The sequence below is a fragment of the Trachurus trachurus genome (genome assembly GCF_905171665.1).
Source record: "Trachurus trachurus genome assembly, chromosome: 19".
NCBI classification, from domain to species: Eukaryota; Metazoa; Chordata; class Actinopteri; order Carangiformes; family Carangidae; genus Trachurus; species Trachurus trachurus.
In genome coordinates, this window is record NC_139913.1 from 6,915,615 (window position 1) to 6,934,361 (window position 18,747).

Here is an 18,747-nt window from a genome sequence, read left to right on the forward strand (position 1 = left end):
CACCATGTTTATTGTGACACAAATTACTTGCAGGACGGGTCAACATCATGATTAATCACAATGAGGAATGAATAATTGCCAAATAAATATGCAATCTAGCCTACACAATGGATATTTGGCCCTTGAACACCTGGTGAGTCTGGGGGCCTGGTTCACAATAATGCAGCTTTGAGGGTCTCCCTGCAGCCATCCACATTGAAAGTTAACATCTGTCAGTCTCCTGTTTAAAAAAAAAGGGGCAAACTGTGAAGTTTATTTAGGTGGAACAGGTGAAAAGAGCACAAAGTCTATCAGATAACTAGGCTACTATTATCATTATTTCCTTTTTGTGTTGGGAGTCAAATGCACACATATAGCCTCAGCCAGGATGAGATAGCCTGAGTCTGGCACAATATCACTAGTTTTTTTTTTTTGTTCCTAGTAGGTTGCCCGCTGTTAACCAGTTCCACCATCATCACCATCACCATCACTATCACTAGCTCCATCCGTGTGGAAGGAAGCAAGCCGCAGCCTCTCGCCACTCTTCCCCCGGCTGAGAGCAGAGGTTTCCCAGCCTGCTCGGCGTCAACACAGCCGCTGAGAAAACAACACACACCTAATTGTCTGAGGAGGAAGAGCCAAGCAAGCATGTCGACAGGGAGGAAAATGACGTTAAGGTAAATAAATAAACCATTTGTGTGTGTATGTGTGCGTGTGTGTTTTGGGGTTGGTGTTTTTTTTTTTTTTTCTGAGTGGTTGGTTAGCTGCTGTGGCTAACCGTGGATGCACACACCGAGTGGCCGGTGGTAGTGCGACCTGCAGCGGGGAGGCGCAGCAGCAGCATGGGCGACGGACGGAGGCGCTAAACCGGTGAAACCTTTGAATCAACGCTAATGTTCAGGTGGAGCTAATGTTAGCATTTGGATTCACACAAGTGAGTGATGGGGTTAAACGGTGCTAACAGCAGCTAGCAAGAGAGAGAGGGTGGGTTTATCATCACATGACTGGGAGGAAACACACATTTATCCATTATTAATTCAACCTTTGAGAGAATAATAATTATATATATATATATATATAAAAAACATGACAGCTTGTGCAGCCTATTTATAATGTTTTACTTTTAAATCTCTACCTGGATTTTGACAGGAAAAACTTAGCTAAGAAGTTTTTTTTTTTTTAAATCACTGATGTTCTTCACCAGATGTAATTAATAAGCTGATAATTGGAGGAGTCGTGCATGTGCAGGTTTGCATGTTATTTAGCCTAAATTATTAACACGGTAAATTCATGTTTATTTATTGGAGGCTATAAAAAGAGAGCAGGCAAGCTTGTTGTGTAAAATGTACCATATGTCTTACAATGTCAACATCAGTCCAGCGTTTTAAATGTCACGTCTGTTTTCGTGTTGATATTCGTTATAAAACATTGACATTTGCAAGAGCTGGCAGTGAGGCAGAGCTGCTGCACTCTTGTTGATATTGGAGGGGGAAAAAACAGCAACAACACACACAGCTACATTTTGCATAATGTGAAGTGAATAGTGCAAGAGTGAGGCGTTCACTTGCCTTCAGGAAAACAGAAACTCAATTAAATTTTCCATATTGTGGTCACAACTCTTAAGTTAATGAAGTTTTCTTTTACATACTTTTTCAGCATGTTCACACAACTTAAACATGCGGGACATAAACATGCAGAAAATAAAACAATGGAAGGAAGGAAACAAAATAAAACTAATGCTAAAGGAGATATAAGAAATATGAGAGGTTTATTACACTTGTGCATGCAAATCATAAACGTATTGGCTTTGTCACACTGTCATGTCCTTTCTAAAACACAATAAGACAGATAAGAACATTATCTCAGTTCTCAGAAAGGCAGTGTAGGGGTGACAAATGAGATAATCATGGTCCTACAGTCTCTGGCCTTGTAACATATTCCTACTTTTATGTAACAAGAAATGGCAAAGATGCATGTGATCAGGTCATGTATTATTCCACCAATACATTACAACACAATACATTGAAGTTGAGAGTTTATTCCTAGAAAACCACATGTTTTGCACATTCCTAGTCCAGCACACCTCATTAAAATGACCACATGCAGTAATCGTGTCATGTATGTAAATTTGGGAACCTCCCATTTGTAAAGTCTGAGAACTTCATTAACTCATTACAATAAACTCATGAGGATGTGTAAGGCAGGTCCAGACTTTCCATTAGCAAATGTCAAAAATAATATACTTGATAAACTAGCATTTCTACTTATAAAACATATTGATTTAATTTGAAAGAAATGTTATTGGAAATATTTAATTGATTTTTGTATTACTTTGGATTATGGAATTTAAATGAGTTTTCTATACAAAACAACATCACTAATGTTATTGTTTTATTACTTTATTACTGGAATTGTAGACCACAGTGTGCTCCTTCTTTCCCAGTGTTCTCAAATGCAGCACAGAAAGCTTGATGGTATTTGGAAAATGTGTAGCCAATCATGGGCCTAGAAGAGACTAAGACCCGCCCACTTCCTCCACCGACCAGTCAGTGTTGTCCAAAGTGCTGCCTCAGTTCCTGTAGTCAAAAAGCACGTTGCTTTGACAGAGAGGAGGAAGCTCTTGGTCATTTAATCATCAGGTTAGGCTGCTGGGTTTTCTGACAACATGCCAACTGCAAGGTAAGAGCCAGATGTTGTCCAATGTCCCCACAGGAAACAATTATGCTTTTAGCCTTGTCTTTTTCATTATGTAGAAACATTACTAATACTGCAAGTCCTCCACTGATGCCAGGCTTTTAGGGATGAATTAACTTGGAATGGCTTCAGTGACTCTGCATCTTCTTTAACATCTATTATAAACCACGTGAAGGCTATTCTCATGTAGATTTGAAGAGGACAGTCAATGCATCTGTGTACTGTTTCTGAAAATTGGGTAACAAGTTATGAAGACTGTTGTCAGGACTAAACTTTGACCACTGTGTAGTATTACTTAAGTAGTATTACAACTACTACTTGAAGTAATCAAATGGGGGAAATGCTAGATTTGAAAAAAACAAACAAACTCTCCAACAAGAAATAGTTAGTTCCCTCTTTGACACATGCATTATTCTAAACTAAAGCATTTGAACGCCACACATGCGGCGCATGCCTGTAAATGAGTAGTGGAGGAAGTGGGGATCCAATTTGCTGAAGTGCCTGCTTTTCTTTTCTTTTTTTTCCAAATCTCCATTTGAATGAGGAAAAAAATAAATCATTGGTAGTTTTACCTTTCTCAGTGCAAACTGAAGAGCGGTTTCTTCTCGGTGCAAACTGAAGAGCAGTTTCTCCCCAAGTAATAACAGTAATTGGACATGTTCATGTTCATTGTTTGGGTGTCTGTTGCTTTACTTTCTCAATGTGTGCTCGACACACATGGAATAAGAGCTGTTGGTAAAACACATGATCCTCCTCTCATCAAGGTTTCAGTGATTAAATCCAGCAAATTAGAAACAGATGACAGTCTGTATGACAGCAGGTCATTTGTTTTGTCTGGTGTGTGTGGGAGTCTGGGTGATACAATATGTTTTCTGTCTCCCCACAGTGAAAACACGCTTTTTGGGATGGGAAATCCCTTGCTGGACATTTCAGCTGTCGTGGACAAAGATTTCCTTGACAAGTAAGTCCAGGCAGTGGGCAGGCCGTTTATTCCCACTGATATCTTCACATTTCTGTGTTTTATCTAACCAGCCCACACTCGCAGGCTTTTAATGTTTTTGTTTTTTTTCTATCCCTCCCTAAAAGGTTTGGACTGAAGCCCAATGACCAGATCCTCGCGGAAGACAAACACAAAGCCTTGTGAGTCAGATCTCCACTGGGACACCACATGCTTCAGTAGTGTAACGCAGAGTGTTAGAATTACGTGGAACCAAATATGGGCTACGCCAGTCATTTATACCCACTACTACCATCTCAACACTGTTAAGCTGTGCTCAGAATAGCCAAGACATAAATCAGGCCTCTGTAACTGGGAGCCTCAGAACTTGACACGCCCACGTTTTTTTGCTTTACTGAATTTGTGCCAAACTAAAACCAAGATATGTGCAGATTTACTGCTGCTTCAGTATCAGCACAGCTATTTGAACTGCATGCAATATAGGACTGATACTGGGTTTTTAAATAACAATTACTAATTTAGCCTATAGGTTTAGGTTTTACTAAGCATGCACATTCCTGCTCTAGACCCTCCCTAAGCAGGTGCCAAGCAGTAATGCTATAGCCTTCCTCGAAAACATGGTCATGTGTGACTGAACATAGTGCCTTGCTCACTTAAAACGTACCTGAAGGTAAACAAAACTAGAAGACTAACTAACTTACACTAAAGCAGCACCCACGGCCTCGACGACTGACTGACCTTACAGCGTCCTACTTACTTCCTTTGTTTGATAGAGTGCAGATGGTTTCCTCTCAGGGAATTTGTCTGTGTTAATCTCAGTGCAGACATAAAAAAAAAAGCACACCATCTGTAAGTAAGAAAATGATGAGAGGGAGGTGTTCTTTTGAAGTTTAAGGGATTAAATGATTTCATATTCATAATTTAATCATATCCTCCAAATTTGGAGCACAATAGGTAAACATTTGGTGCGTGCTCGCCTATATGAGTTTGAGAATGCTTGAAAATCATGGTTGAATCATGAATCACTTTGATGGCAAAACAACTACTGCCATAGTTGTACATTGCAGTCTTTTTTCAAGCTTTTTAACAGTGGCTTTGATATCAATGACTCTTATTTGGCACATTCCACACCAGACTGAACTTTTTCAACCAGATAAGAGCAGTAATTCAGGAGAGAATACAAATGTACACAAACCGAAACTGAACTGAAACCAAACTGAAATCCCAAATTCAGCTTTGCACCAAAAATCTATTGTTTCTTGGCTACTAGCCCAACTTTTCACCTATTTATGATATTAGAGGCAGTGAAGTTATTGTTGGAAAGCTTATTTCCCTTCGTAGTGACTCAATCATGACTTCACTGGTCAGTTTGCTCATGACCCTGATAACTTCCTCTGGACCTTAACAGATACTGCATGTATGTAAAGTGCACAAATGCTCTTTTACATGGACTCATTGCTCCACACTTGCACACTTCCACCTCGAAGCTGTCCAGTAAAACCAGTCATATCTGTTTGGTGTCAGATAACCATTCTCTTATCTAATGGTCTGATGGGAGTCAGAGGGCACTTATGCACTGGTATTTCCTCAACCGAAGTTCATCCTGCGGGTCTGCAGATTGAGAGACCATGACCTTCTGCTCACATCATGCAACTTTAAACTTTGAATCGGCAGTGGCGGCCCAGTTTACTGAATGAACTGGGATTTTTAATGGTTCAACGCGACCAGCACTGTTTTCATGATAGATGCTTTTATTTACATTCATAGATAAATTCATCAGTTTCTATGATTATTAGTGGCAATATGTGAAAGTTTGTTCAGTGAAAGTTGGTGTTAAGTTAAGACAAAGGAGCCGGTGAGTTATTCATTTTGATGCATTTATTTTTCATATCAAGCTGCATGTTTAACAAACTAGCTGTACTCGGACTCGGATGAAATCGTTTCCTCTTACAGAAATGACATTTTTAGAGGATTATGTTGGTTTAGAGGATGGTTTGTGCCCTGATTAATGATTTTAGGAAAGTGGACATCGATTTAACTATGTCCGGTGCTCGAGAAGGAATAAATTCAGTCGCAATGACTCGCGTATCGATTCCTCAGGAAATCACAGCGAGGTAACTGTAAAATTAGAAAAGCACTGGAGGGATGCGTAGAGACAGATCAGTGCATCGGATCGTCTGTACCTTACAATAGGCTACCTTGTCAGGTCTTGTTACTTGACAAAGGGACACATGTGACCTTGGGCGGCAGCAGCGGCACAAAGCAGCATCATCAGCAGTGTTGTTCTCCTCCAGCACAAAGGCAGCGGTGTTATCTTTAGCCCCGCAGACACCGTTCCCGCCACATTCTGCACAAGGTCAGGGCAGGATTAACATGCGGCTTTGGTGGTTAATTCCCAGCACAATGCATTTCAATGCATGTCCCCTGCATTACCACACACACACAGCAGCACACCCACCATCATGTCTATCAATATACATCTAAATGTACATGTCGTATATTTTTTCTGTTCAGATCTGTAGCGTTTCAGTGCTGAGATATGAACTGCAGTTTTCTTAATAATGTTGTGTAAAAAATAAATGTATAGGGGTCATCCACAAGGTCATTGGTCCATGGATGAAGAAGAACCTGGCTGGAGTGGTGTTGTGACAAGTAACGTTGTAACTAAAAAGGCCACAATAGACTTACAAGGCTAGTCAGCTAACACTATTGTTCCTCTGAATCTACAGAGTGTAACATGATTCATTTCTTTCCCCCATCACCCTGGTGGGAGAGAGATCATTGGATGCAGTGCACTGTGGCCATGCCTTAATTCAATTATCTAGTCACAGCAGAGCCCATATAATCCTGTTGTGGCTGAGAAATTGCCTGCTGTACAGTAGAAACCATCAACATCCCTGTTAGTACTGGCTGGGGACTTAATGTTTTTTTCTTTCCTCCAGTAAGTCTCAGCTGTGACTTTTGATGCCTTTTCACTCAGTTTTTAAAAGTGGAAACTAGAGCTGCGGGAGGTGATTAGTCGATCAACAGAGAACAGAGCGAATGGTTTAGCAAATTTGATCATTTATTAATTGGTTTTTATATATGAAACAAAAGTTATAAACGTGTGAGTCACATGATTCTCAAATATGAGGATTTGCTTGTTGTCCCTTTGTCATGTCATTATAGATTAAATAATGAATTAATTGATAATTGAAAAATAATTACCATCAATTATAATCTATTAAGTGTTTAAATAGAGAAACAATACAATCGCTGGTTTCCTCAGTAAATGTTGACAGGGAAATTATAAGAAATTTACAATCTTTGACTTTTGTAGCCTGGAAACCCAAGACATGAACTTAATTTATTGAATAAACATAAGATTTATAGATAATTACAATAATTATTTGTTACTTTATTAATTGGGAAATTGAGGAAACAATCACAAGATGCAGTGACGGAGCTGTACTGGGGGGAAATATTCCTTCATTATGATAAACAAACACAGGTATTGCTGTTTATATTGAATCAGTCTCCCTGCTGCTGTAAATATTTACAGGCACGACAAATGATGATGAATCTGCATCTGAGATTGATCCTCAAAGATGCACAATTGGTTCTTCTTGCTAAAAACTACAAAGTCCAAACAACACATAGGTTCTTTTAGTGTGTGGGTTGACTATACTGCAGACAGAGAAGAGGAAATCAGAAAGTATTAAGACAGCAATAGAAAGTTGATGTAGGGTTTTTTTGTGCGGTTTGTTGACAGGACAGGGTCTACTCTGCTGAATAAACATAAACTTCCTTGGTGTCCTGGTTGCCTTGTGGTTTAGGCACATACCACATAACCGCAATGTCGCCAGTTCGTTTCCGGCCTCAGACTCTCTCTCCCTCCCTCTCCCTCTTCATTGCTCCTGTATCTATCCCATAAAGACTAAAATGCCCCCAAAAAATTCAGTTCATAAATCATCCGGTGTCATTTCATTGCAAGAATCACAAACCCATGACCTCATCAGTCTTTTGCCCATATAAGGAGCTGCTGCTCCTCAATTCTTGTGGAGCGTCTACTACTGCGTAGAGCTCGGTGAGTCATGTTGCATTAAAACGTCAGTGTACTCTGCTGGAAGTGCTTTTACTTAGAAGACGTTTTTGTCAAGTTAGTGGGCTGCAATTGAACGAGTTATATTTAGAGGATGTCGGTTTTTTCAGAGGACACCGCAACTGTTTCGAAATCAGTATGTGAGAGCGGACCAATTAACCAAAGCACTGTCTGTAACTTCCTTTTTGCCTGCTCAGCTTCATATTGATGTAATATTGTCATAGCAGCCTTTTTTTTTAGGTCACTGCTGCCATCATTTGGCTGGAAATTATTAAGTGAAACAAGTTTTTTTTTTAAAGATATATGATTCATTTTTTGTGTTTATCTCACGTGATAAAACAAAATTGCTCGTATGTTAACTTGATGTTACTTACCAGTTTTGTCTCTTTCGAGTTGAGGCTGTTAGATTTTCTTTTTTATCATCAGCCTTTTAAAAGATGTTTGTTGTCAGTTGTTTTATTGTGATACAGTATGTTGACTTTCTCCTTTTTCATCTTTGAACAGTAGCGGTGCTATCTACCTGTCATTGGCCACCAGGGGGCAACAGTAGCCTGCTGTTTTCCTGTGAAGGAGTCACCATAGGAAACAACATGTCAACTTAATGAAAACATGCCTCTTTCTGTAGGAGATTATAATGTGGGCAAATAGACATTTTATTTCAGGATAACTAGGCATTACAGTTTTTTTTTCTTTTTTTAGAACACCCAGGGTTTCATAATATCCTATCCACACAAACCCTCTTGGGTTTGCTAACCATATCATATTAGGGCTAATGATTATTAGTGTCAAATGAGTGAGTCATTGTTATTGTAAGTGTATTGTCACCTCTGAGGGGGGGAGAAAAGATCAGCTGGCTCCTGAATATTACTGTCGTTCAAACATTTGTTTTATGACTCCCTCTGTCCGATGATAATTAATTGTTTACTTTCTCATCTCTGGATGATGGCGTGACTCTTTTCAGAGGTTGTTTGCTCACAGCAATTAAGTTCATCAGTGCTCATCCTCCTCCTCCTCCTCCTCCCTCTCCCTCTCGCCTCCCCCCCTACCCATCCCTCCCTCCCTTTTCTCTCTTTCTCTGTGCTAAATGCAGATTAGCAGCGTCACAATCGCATCCAGAATGAGAGTAAACTCCTCATTATGCCGTGTGACCCTCTGCTGCATGAATAATTCAGGGCTGCAGTGTTAGTGGCTGGCTGTTATTAGCATTCCGGATGGCGAAGGAAAGAGAGAAAGAGAGAGAGAGAGAGAGGGTGGGAGGCTCATATCACTGACAGGGCTGACTCAGGGGGATCAGCGCTGGATTGAGACACACATCACACACACATCATCACACGACACAGGAGATCAGTGGAGGTGCCTCTCCACTCACACACCCCGCTGTCTGTGTACATCTTACACACCCCTGCTGCTGCCGTGCAGCTCAATCTGCTTACTGGGAGGAAAACAACAAAGGCCCTCTCTCACTGAGTACATGCTAAACACTCTGGCTCCTGGGTGTGTGTGTGATAGATTCTGCTCTGTAAACACACTTGACTCTACCCTTTCTCTCTGTCTCTCTCCCTTTTTTTTATTTATTTATTTTATTTTTATGTTTTTAATATATAACGAAGCGATATCGTGAGTGCAAAAAGAAACCCCCAGCAGAGCAGAGCTATCCTGGTGTGTTAGGAGGAGAAACACTCCTCCCTGCGAGTGTGTGAGTGTTTGTGTATGTGTGTGTGTGTGCTCACATGCAAGCATGCGTGCAGAAGCTGCATGTGCTTGCCATGGTGCCACTTCACTAGATGCACTCATGCTTGACTGAGTGTGTAGACACATTACTACCCCCCCTTCCCTTCCCCTCCTCTTTTTTTTTTTTACTTCCCAGCTCCCTTGTCTGTTGCTGAGGCTGAGAGCTGTACTACAGTACTTAAACTCACCTCCGCCGGCCCGCTGGGGGTCAGAACAAGCAGCTCCCACAGCCGCTGAGGGCAAAGGTCACGGGCCTGCATCCATCAGCCGACCTCTGAGCCAAAGAGAGAGAGCAGAGATTAATGGCACTCAACTGGTAATTGAGACATCAGAAACATGTTCAGCCGCCAACCGCGCTGCTGTTGATGTTTTATTGATACGCATGAATCCAACCCATCTGGGGTGCTTGCATAAATCTGACATGCTCACCAGCGCTGTACTCAACTGTAAGAAATGTGGATCTAGACCTTTTGAATTATAAAACATGAAAACTTTTTTTTTTTTTTTTTTTTTCAAATAACTCAAAGGGGAGGGGGGGGAAATCACATCCTGTTCTGCTGTTTCTTTTCTTTCTTTTTCTTTTTTTTTGATGAAAGAGGTGAACATGCTGCGATGCGGGGTGATTGCCCTGCATTTAAAGCGTACATGCTGCATCATGAGAGATGGCTGATGCAATCATAATTAAGGCTCGGCCTCTCCGGAGCTGCAAACGCCTCTCTCTTGTTGAAGGTGGCTGCCAGCAGGTGGTGCCAGAAGGAAACATCACAAGTCAAAGGGAGTGGAACAAACATAATCCACATCTCTGTGCATGTGGGCGTCCCCCCACCACCGCCGCCACTACCACCACCTCTCCTCCTCTCCTCCTCTCCCTCCAACTCCCCCTTTTAAAGAGCATTTTATAATTAAAATGTGGGTGTCTCAGCCAGTACATACAGCATGTTCAGTTCAGAAAAGCATGCTCAGGGCTATTTTTAGTCGCTGTCCTTGTTCCCCAGCAGCCACACAGGAAAAAGCCACTGATGGCATCAGCCCTTATACATGTCGGCTAGTTAGTATCCTGTCTGTGCAGATCATTTCTCTACAACTAGCCCGCGCGGGGGCAGAGATGGGAGGCCTCGCTGGTGAGCAGCAACACTCCCCGTGTGTTTAAAGTTCACACTGGGCCATATGGTCCCCGCAGTAGGGGGTGTTGGTGGAATTATTCACACGGAGCTACTCTGAATCACCAAGATCCTGGTATCAACCTCCAAGATAAGGGGAATGTCTCAAAGGCTTTGTGCTCCGGCTTCAAATCTCAATCCTCAAGAGAACACCAGAAGCCCCATCCTTGCTTACACACTCCCTCTTCCCACTCTCTCTCCCCTCAATGTGTCCCTCTCTCCCTCTCTCTCTTTTTCATATCCTCACACACACACTCACTCAACACTCCCTCTCTCTCACATCCACACAGTACAGTGTGACAAACAACGCCACCCTCTGCAGCGCGAAGCCAAAAACCTGTGACATTTTAGAGGAAATAATATGAACTCATCCTCCATGACCAGATTTTGCCCTCGCCGCCTAATCCTTGAGTGCAGCCTAATTAAGTACAAACAGCAGTCCTCAGTTAATGCCAACAAATGGGCTGCTGCCGCTGCTGGATCGGCCAATTATTAAAGGGATGCACATTTGTTGTTTCTACATTCTAATGCAATTACTCACCCATTATGACCATGTAATTGTGCAGTCATTAATTGCGCATCCAGTCTATAATGTAAAAAGGCTCACTGTAAAGACTTGTGGTAGCTTTTTTTTTTCTTGCGCCCAGGGACTCGTGGCAGGTTTTTCTCAGCTGAATAGGGGATTTACCCAAATGGATTGAGATACCTGAACGATGGCGATATCGTAACGCTTTTGTGCAAATCAACATTCATCCCCCTACTGTAGTCTATTAGAAGATGTCAGAGGACGGGAACAAGGCCTCGCTCGCTGTTTGAATCATGACTCATTTGTGTTCAGTACTTTTATGCGCCTCATTCTTTGCCATCTATTCCCATCCTGCCCTAATGTTCCACTGATAAGAATGTCCTATTCATTCTGCGTTCCTCACCGGTTGCTACAAAGAGAGAGAGAGAGGGGGAGAGACTCTACAGGCATTGAATGAAAAGCACATCTATTTCTGAGGGGGAGCGTGAGCACGGTAGAAGATAATTATTGATTTGAAATAAGAAAAGATAAGACTCAACCTTGAGCAGCCCAGCGATAGCGTGCAGAACAGAATAATTAATGGGCCTGTCTTGTGTCGGGACAAGCTTTCACACTGAGACGAGCGTATTGATTTTAAACAGATAAACTGCGTAACCCTTTGTGAAGGGTTTGACAAACAATTTAATTGGGGGGAAAAACAACAATATTCCTCACCCTTTCCATCTCCCTTTCATCACGTCCCCGAGCTGTTTTTCCTCCGCCTGACCTATGGAAACAATTACTGTGCATCAGGACTTGTACTGCCTCCAGACTACCAAGGAAGGCATGGTGTAGGATGCACACGCTGATTGGGGAATCTAATCAGCGGTGGAACCTGTCTCCACTCCAGATGCCTGTGTTGAAACTGGGATTACTGGAGCCTTTTAGCTGTATTGCCCCCTCTCTGCTTCTGTCAGAGAGAGAGAAAGATGGATCTGCCTGTTTAAATGTACCTGCCTGCTCGAGCTGAAGCAGAGATAATTTACTGTTCCTGTACAACCCTCCTCCCTCCTAATCCCCGAGGAGAGCAGCAAAAGAAGCCCCAGTCCTCTCACTTCTTCCCTTACCCTCCCCTGATTAGCGATAGGGGCCGTTTGATCATGTTTCCCTGCCTGTCCTTGTGATTTGTAAGCTGTTTAAACGTGAACGAGGCAATTAAATAAGGACGAATGGCGCGTAGGAGAGTGGGTGCCACGGTGATCATTAGCGATGAATTACCCTGGTGTGCACTCAAACACTTGGGAGGACTTTCAGGCGGACCACTCCTGAGGATCCAGATCCAATCTAGCCATTGATTAACAGAGACTTGTTCTTCCTGTGAAATCACTCGACGAGGATTTTAGGGCACTCATCCGGTCTTATCGAGATAGGCTAACATCAAAGGCGAATGAAGAGGGATTGGGTAAATGGGCTCGCCTTGCCCTCCATGTAAGAGACTTAGAGGAGCAAATCTTGAATTATTGCCTCATGTAAATAATCTACTTGGCTTGTTTTTTGGGGAGGTGAGAGAGGAACTCATGAGTCACTCGGGGCAGAGAACACTCATAGTACTTTGGAAGCTCTCATATTTCCCTTGATGGGAATCAACGGTGGGGGCTCCATCTCCAGGAATGTAAACAACACGTTGTTCCTGACTTGTGTGATCTGCCCTAACAATCTGAGCGCGCTAAGCCGGAGAGATGTGGAGGTATTAGTTTTTGAAGGAGGACTCTCATAGCCTCTGAATACAAATATTGCATTCAGTGGCCTAATTCCCCTAATTTGAATATGATTTGATTTAAGCTGAATAAATAAGTGCCTCTATTAGTCTCAAATTGGAAGGTATGAAATTGAAAAATGGCACAGTGCCTTTAGTTAAGAGTGGTATTTAACCAGAGTGTCAGGGGCAGTCTCTTGTAAAAGCACATGTTATATAACACAGGCTGTCCATATATTAGAGGAATGCATGGCATAGTTGGAATTGCTCTTCCAGCGAACAACACCAGCGGGTTTTAAAAGCAGAGGTTACTGGCTGAGGACATTTTGTTCAAAACAATTTCTTTTTCTCTGCTCCCTCCCATCACCGAGTGAGCTTAGACTGCAGTAGATGGAAAGGGATTTTCTCTCCCTAAATGGCCAAGGGGGCCGTTTACGGTGTCACTACTATGGGATCACATGATGTTTGAGGGTGTAAAGGTCTCGAGGCAGCTGCTCCTTTTCGGATGGGATTTTCGAGGCGTCCAGGAGCAGGGCCCCATGCTGTCTGCACTGAAAGGTGGAGCAAATACTTCTAGGGAAGAAAAAAAAACCTAGCTGAAATCCTCAGTAGCTGTGTGTCTATTTGAAATGGGTTCTGGAGTCCTTCGGCTGCCTTCATGTTATAAACACCCACAGTGCTCAAATTCTTCCTTTGTCAAGGAGTCATAACAGGTGTCTCAGGAAGGAGTTTTTTCCCGGTTAGCATATTTTCCACTTGCATGGAAAGTTTTTTTTCTTTATTAGGAACATTCTGCCCTGGGTAGACCCCTTGCCTTGAGACATGATATGCAGACTTTCTTTGAAGCAGTAAAGGTTACTTTCACACTCGCTCAAAATTCGGCCATGCCTAGTTAAACTAGGTTGTGCTCAAGTATTAAACACCTCTGGCTGACATGTTGGTAAGCCATGATGCACTTTGCATACAGATTACTCTTGTCTGCAGCGAGTGCATTCACAGCAGATGCAACACATTCCTTGCTTCAGTCTTGAAAATCGGCCGTTCTAACCCTAAATGTACAACCTTTGACCTCCCCTGAGATGTTTTTGTAATCCTAAAAAGGAAATGCATTGGCACTGTGCAGCAGAGCCTTTACATAACCAGCGCCCCTTGGGATTTACACACAAGCATTTTCTCAACAACCCCTCTTACTCAGTTAATTTAAGGGTGGAACTACACATAACGCCGCCAGTGGGAATGGTATGGTGCACCTTGAACTATTTACCATGTCATTGGATTTTTTTCCCCCTGATGTAAATACACTTACAAATGGACAGTCTTCAATTTACAGCAGAGAGAGAGAGAGGGAAAAAAAGCCAAGGACCTCCTAATGTGTCGAATCATCCTGACTGCAGTTAGGTCAATTTCCTTAGCAGAGTGGACACGTTTATATAGCCACCCCCTGGGAGGCTGTTTGTGCGAACGACGAGGAGAATACGCATTATTCATGTTCGCAGTTCCCCAGATAAAGGCTCTATCTCACTGCATAGCCCAGCTTTGCATCACGTTACGCATAAGCATTGAAGCTATTGATGTTTGAAATGGCAGTAAGATGGGAAAATACAAAAATGATAGAACCGCCTTCAGTATTTCACTGTAGACCCAAGAGTGTTCCTGTGGTTTCTGTTTGAAAACTCAGCAATTGTTTACTCCCCATTCCCCAATGTCATGTCTGTTTTCTTGACTCGCTGTGTTTAGTCTGTTACAGTCATTTCTAAACTTTGCTGTATGGTTCAGACATCAAACATTTAATCAGATACGGTCTCTCCCTAAACAAGTTGTGTGACTATGAGACTATTGTACACAGGGAAATTGTAAAAGTTATTTTTGTAATTGCCCTGAAAACATATCTTATGAAATAAAGAATAGTGGTCCATCTCTACAAAGTGAAAGATGAATAGTTTCTTTTATTTCCCGCACCCCTTTGAGGAAGCAGTCCAGGTTCTTCAGAAATGACTTTCACTGCTCATCTTGCTTTAATATTGGATGGCAAACTACAAACATGTGTCGACAATGTTACTCTTTTGCTTTTATCAAGCTGACATTTAGACCCTAACTGCCTCTCTTCAACTCTTGCAACATTTGTGGTCACGTATCCCATTTAACAAAATCCAGCATTTGCTTGGTTCTTTTATAGCTGCCTGTTTTCCGTCAAGCAGTTTATATAAACAACTTTCACCTGGCATGTCACACTTGAAGGATAGTAAAAAAAAAAAAAAAAGTGTCCCATTCAAGTTGATTATCTTGAAGAACTGACATAACTGCTATGTTGTCTTTTATAGCTCAATAAATTTAAAAAACAAACAAACAAATTCGCTCAACCTGGAGGTAACCAGAACCAAACAGGGAGTCTTAAGATCAAGCCAAAATAAAAGACTACAAGAGTATTTGGGTAATTTAAACAAGTAGAAATTACATTTTGATTATAGAAAATATACTCCACATAGAGTAGCATCTAAATATCGTGTGATGGGGACTGAGCAGTTGGTCTAACAGTTAATTAAAAGTGCATGAATAGCTAGTTGAAATAGTTAAATAGTTTGAAAGCATTGTTGTTTTATATAGACTGATGAATAATTAATCCCATCTCTTATATTCCAGGGCTGTGGGGGTAAACTCAAAAACAATGTCCTCATTACACCAAAGAGTAAAACCAGCTGTGATTCTAACCCTGATAATACAGCATTTGCTTCCCACCGTGTGCTGCTGATCCTATTATGTCAACTGTACATGTAGCAACATTAGCATTCATTTAGAGTTGTGTTTGTGTCCTGCTAATGAACGCTAGTCCAGTGCTCACTCTGCTTTTTAGCTTTAATTTGGTTTTTGCTCCTCAGTTTATGTTAAGGATGTTCCACTGTGCTCGTTAAGACAACAGTTTGCTAGCTTACTAGCTTTTCTATGCATTAAACATAGTTGGTAATAAGGACTTCCTGCGCACAATCTTTTCGAGCCACAGAAAATAATATGTTCCCTGCAAATAGTCTGTTGTAATGACATATTTGTTATGATAGTGTAATATTAGCATGTTAGGATTAAGAGATTAGGATTCAAAAGGGTAAAGCTGGCATGCTTGGATGATACTGTAGTACTACTAATGACATGCTACTTATTGTATAGACTAGTTATAAGATGCTACAGTAAGCTGTAGCAGATGTAGATGTGTTTTAATGTGTTCTGCATGTTGTAATGCTAACAGTAGCATATGCATTTAGCATCAATATCAAATTTCATATCAATCCATTCAGTTATTGTTGAGATATTTATCTTCTGTCACAACTGCTCTCCATCTATAGGCCTGCCTGCAACCTTTTGTAATAGACAGTATAGATGATTATATAACTCGTGGTGCTTGTGAAATAATTTCTCATCCCTCCTCCTACACATGTTGTAATGTGACAGGTGTTGAGAAACCTGTTGTTTGCCAGTGTAACAAGTGGTTATATTTGGTGTTTACACTAAGCCTTTATCAGTCTGGTCAAATTCTCTCTTTGCTTTATCTCGGACATTGTCTTTTGTAACAACTCTTGTCCTTGTCTTTATTTCAGGTTCGAGGAAATTGTCAAGAGGAACAAAGTTGAATACCATGCCGGTGGCTCAACCCAGAACTCAGTGAAAATTGCTCAGGTTAGTCCTCTCTGGCCCTCTGCAGTGTGCCTGAATGTGTTTTGAATATACAGCGGTATGCTTGTAACCTTAGATTTGTCAGCCTGGCAGCCCTGGGAATACAGAGCATAGCTGCACAGCAAGTTGACACATTACAGTTTTAGGTGTTGTGAATTCATCAGACCTGCCAGGGAGAGAGAAAGGCGGGAAGAATTCATAATATTTGCAGTGTTATCTAGCTGGCCTAATTTCCTGAGACATATCAAACATCAATTAGAGAGAATTACAAGTAGATGCAATTAACATGTCACAACAAATTATATCAAACAAATGCTGATCTTCTCCCTCGCTAGTAGACATATTTGAGCATCTAAAAGAAATTGGTGATTGTCGAAATCTAAAATGGCAATCTGAACTTGAGAAGATTATTGACTAGATCTGTTTTTTTGTTGTTTTTTTAAGAAGTGACTGCAGTAAGTCTGTGAATTTGACATGCAGTGATTAACTGCTGATAAGGCTTTGGTCTGCTCACAATAAACAAAGAAAAGGCATCCAGCTGAAAAATAATTCTCTTCCAAGGAGAAATGAGTGCAGAAGCTAATTGAGAGGCTGATGTTTGTGAAAGCGCCGACTCCTTCTTGTGTGTGGGTTTTTGTTTGTACATGTCAGTGGAGTGTGTAGAGTTCGCATTTGTACACATGTGCTTGTGTATGCGTGTGTGTATTTAGCACAAGATTGATACAGAGAGAGAGAGAGAGAGAGAGAGGAAAAAGAAAGCAGGCAGGCCCTCAGGCTGCCACCATCTCCATGCTTTGGAGACAGTAAACATCCTTTAAAAAGAGACGCGGAGCTGTGCACCTCCATACAAACACTCTTTAATTATCAAGATCAGAGGCGTTTGCATAAACTTCAGTCACTCTCAGACATTAACTGCCAACTTGATTTTTTCTCTTTTTAAATCTTCTTCGCTTGTTACAGTTGGATTTAAAAAAAAAAAACGATGGCCTCACTTTTCAAGTCGAATCTTTTCCCTACCTTGAAAATTGTACTCTCAAAATTTTCAGCAGATTATTCCCCCTGTCTTGTCATTACGCTAGCTAAAGCCATGGGTTTAACTCCATGGGTCTGCTTCAGTTAAGACATAGACCTTGACAAGGGTTTTTCATGTTTTATTTAAGAAGACATTGAAGGAACTGCCCCAAGGTGCGTATCAACTCCCTTGTGAAATCAGATGGAGAAGGAGATTTTTATTGCCGGCCCTTCCCGGAAAAAGAGCCGTCATGGCCTCTGTGCCCCATGAGAAGCATTCAGTCAACTAAATTGGTCTTATAATGCCATGGCAGACCCCAGTCAAATGTTATTCTACTCTGTTTATTTGGGTATTTACCCCCTTCAGAGGGGAGATGTCGAGCTGATTCTGAAATGCTCAAGATAACAAGAGTGTTTTCGTCCCACACCCAGAAGTCTCAGAAACAGTTTCTGTCAATATATACCTTGAAGCGCTGACTTTTCCACATTTCACTTTCAGGTGATGGTGTTCTTTTATGAAAAATGTATAATGCATAACCGGCTCCCAGATTATCACATTGTAGCACCTGCAATATGTGAAACTTCAAACCCTGCTGTATTGTGGAAGCTGAACCTTCAAACACGAATGATATGCACTGCAGCACTGAATCCACATCAAAGGGCCCAGTGACTAAATGAGATGCTCGATCCAGGGCAGGTTTGCTCAGGAGCACCATCGCCGCTGGAGGAGAGAGAGAAGTGTTCAGAGGCTTTGCACAGGAATCGCTGCACACGCTGGGAAAACCCAGGGTGTGGGAGGATCAATGCCTTCGCCAGTAGAACTTGTACTTTCCTCCAAAACCCAGCCGCTTCATCGGAGGCTGTAATAGGTTAAATACTGCCGCTTCATCCCAGTTAAGATTTCTGCACTATCAAGGAGAACCTAAACCTTGGCTTTAAGAAGATACAGAATCAATGGTAATTGGATTTAGTCAAATGAGAATTGACCAAGCTGAAGCTTAGATGGATAAGTATTGTTTTCCTCTAACCGCCGTCTCTGGCCTGCTCTGATCGAAATCATCCGTAGCAGTGTTTTGCCAGTCGTCGATTGGTTGCACTCAGGGCTATCTATAGCACTGGGACATTACTTTTTATTAATTTCCATGCATTATGCCTCCTGTCACTACTTATACAAACTCAAAGCACACATCATGACAAACTACTAGTCCC

At 41.6% G+C, this 18,747-nt stretch overlaps 1 protein-coding gene across 2 annotated transcripts in view; it reads left to right on the plus strand.

The window, feature by feature from the left end:
- Window positions 1-627: 627 nt before the first annotated feature.
- adkb (adenosine kinase b) overlaps window positions 628-18,747 on the plus strand; it is a gene marked incomplete at its 5' end in the record, with an annotated part of 104,276 nt that continues 86,156 nt past the window's right edge. Inside the window, 4 exons of one of the 2 annotated variants that reach the window (XM_083993761.1) lie at window positions 628-656; window positions 3,560-3,634; window positions 3,760-3,813; window positions 16,452-16,530. In XM_083993761.1, coding sequence (XP_083849887.1) covers window positions 628-656; window positions 3,560-3,634; window positions 3,760-3,813; window positions 16,452-16,530 — 237 coding nt within the window. Of the gene's footprint in view, window positions 657-2,562; window positions 2,659-3,559; window positions 3,635-3,759; window positions 3,814-16,451; window positions 16,531-18,747 lie in introns of those variants that run through there. The other variant, XM_083993760.1, reaches the window with a different exon arrangement.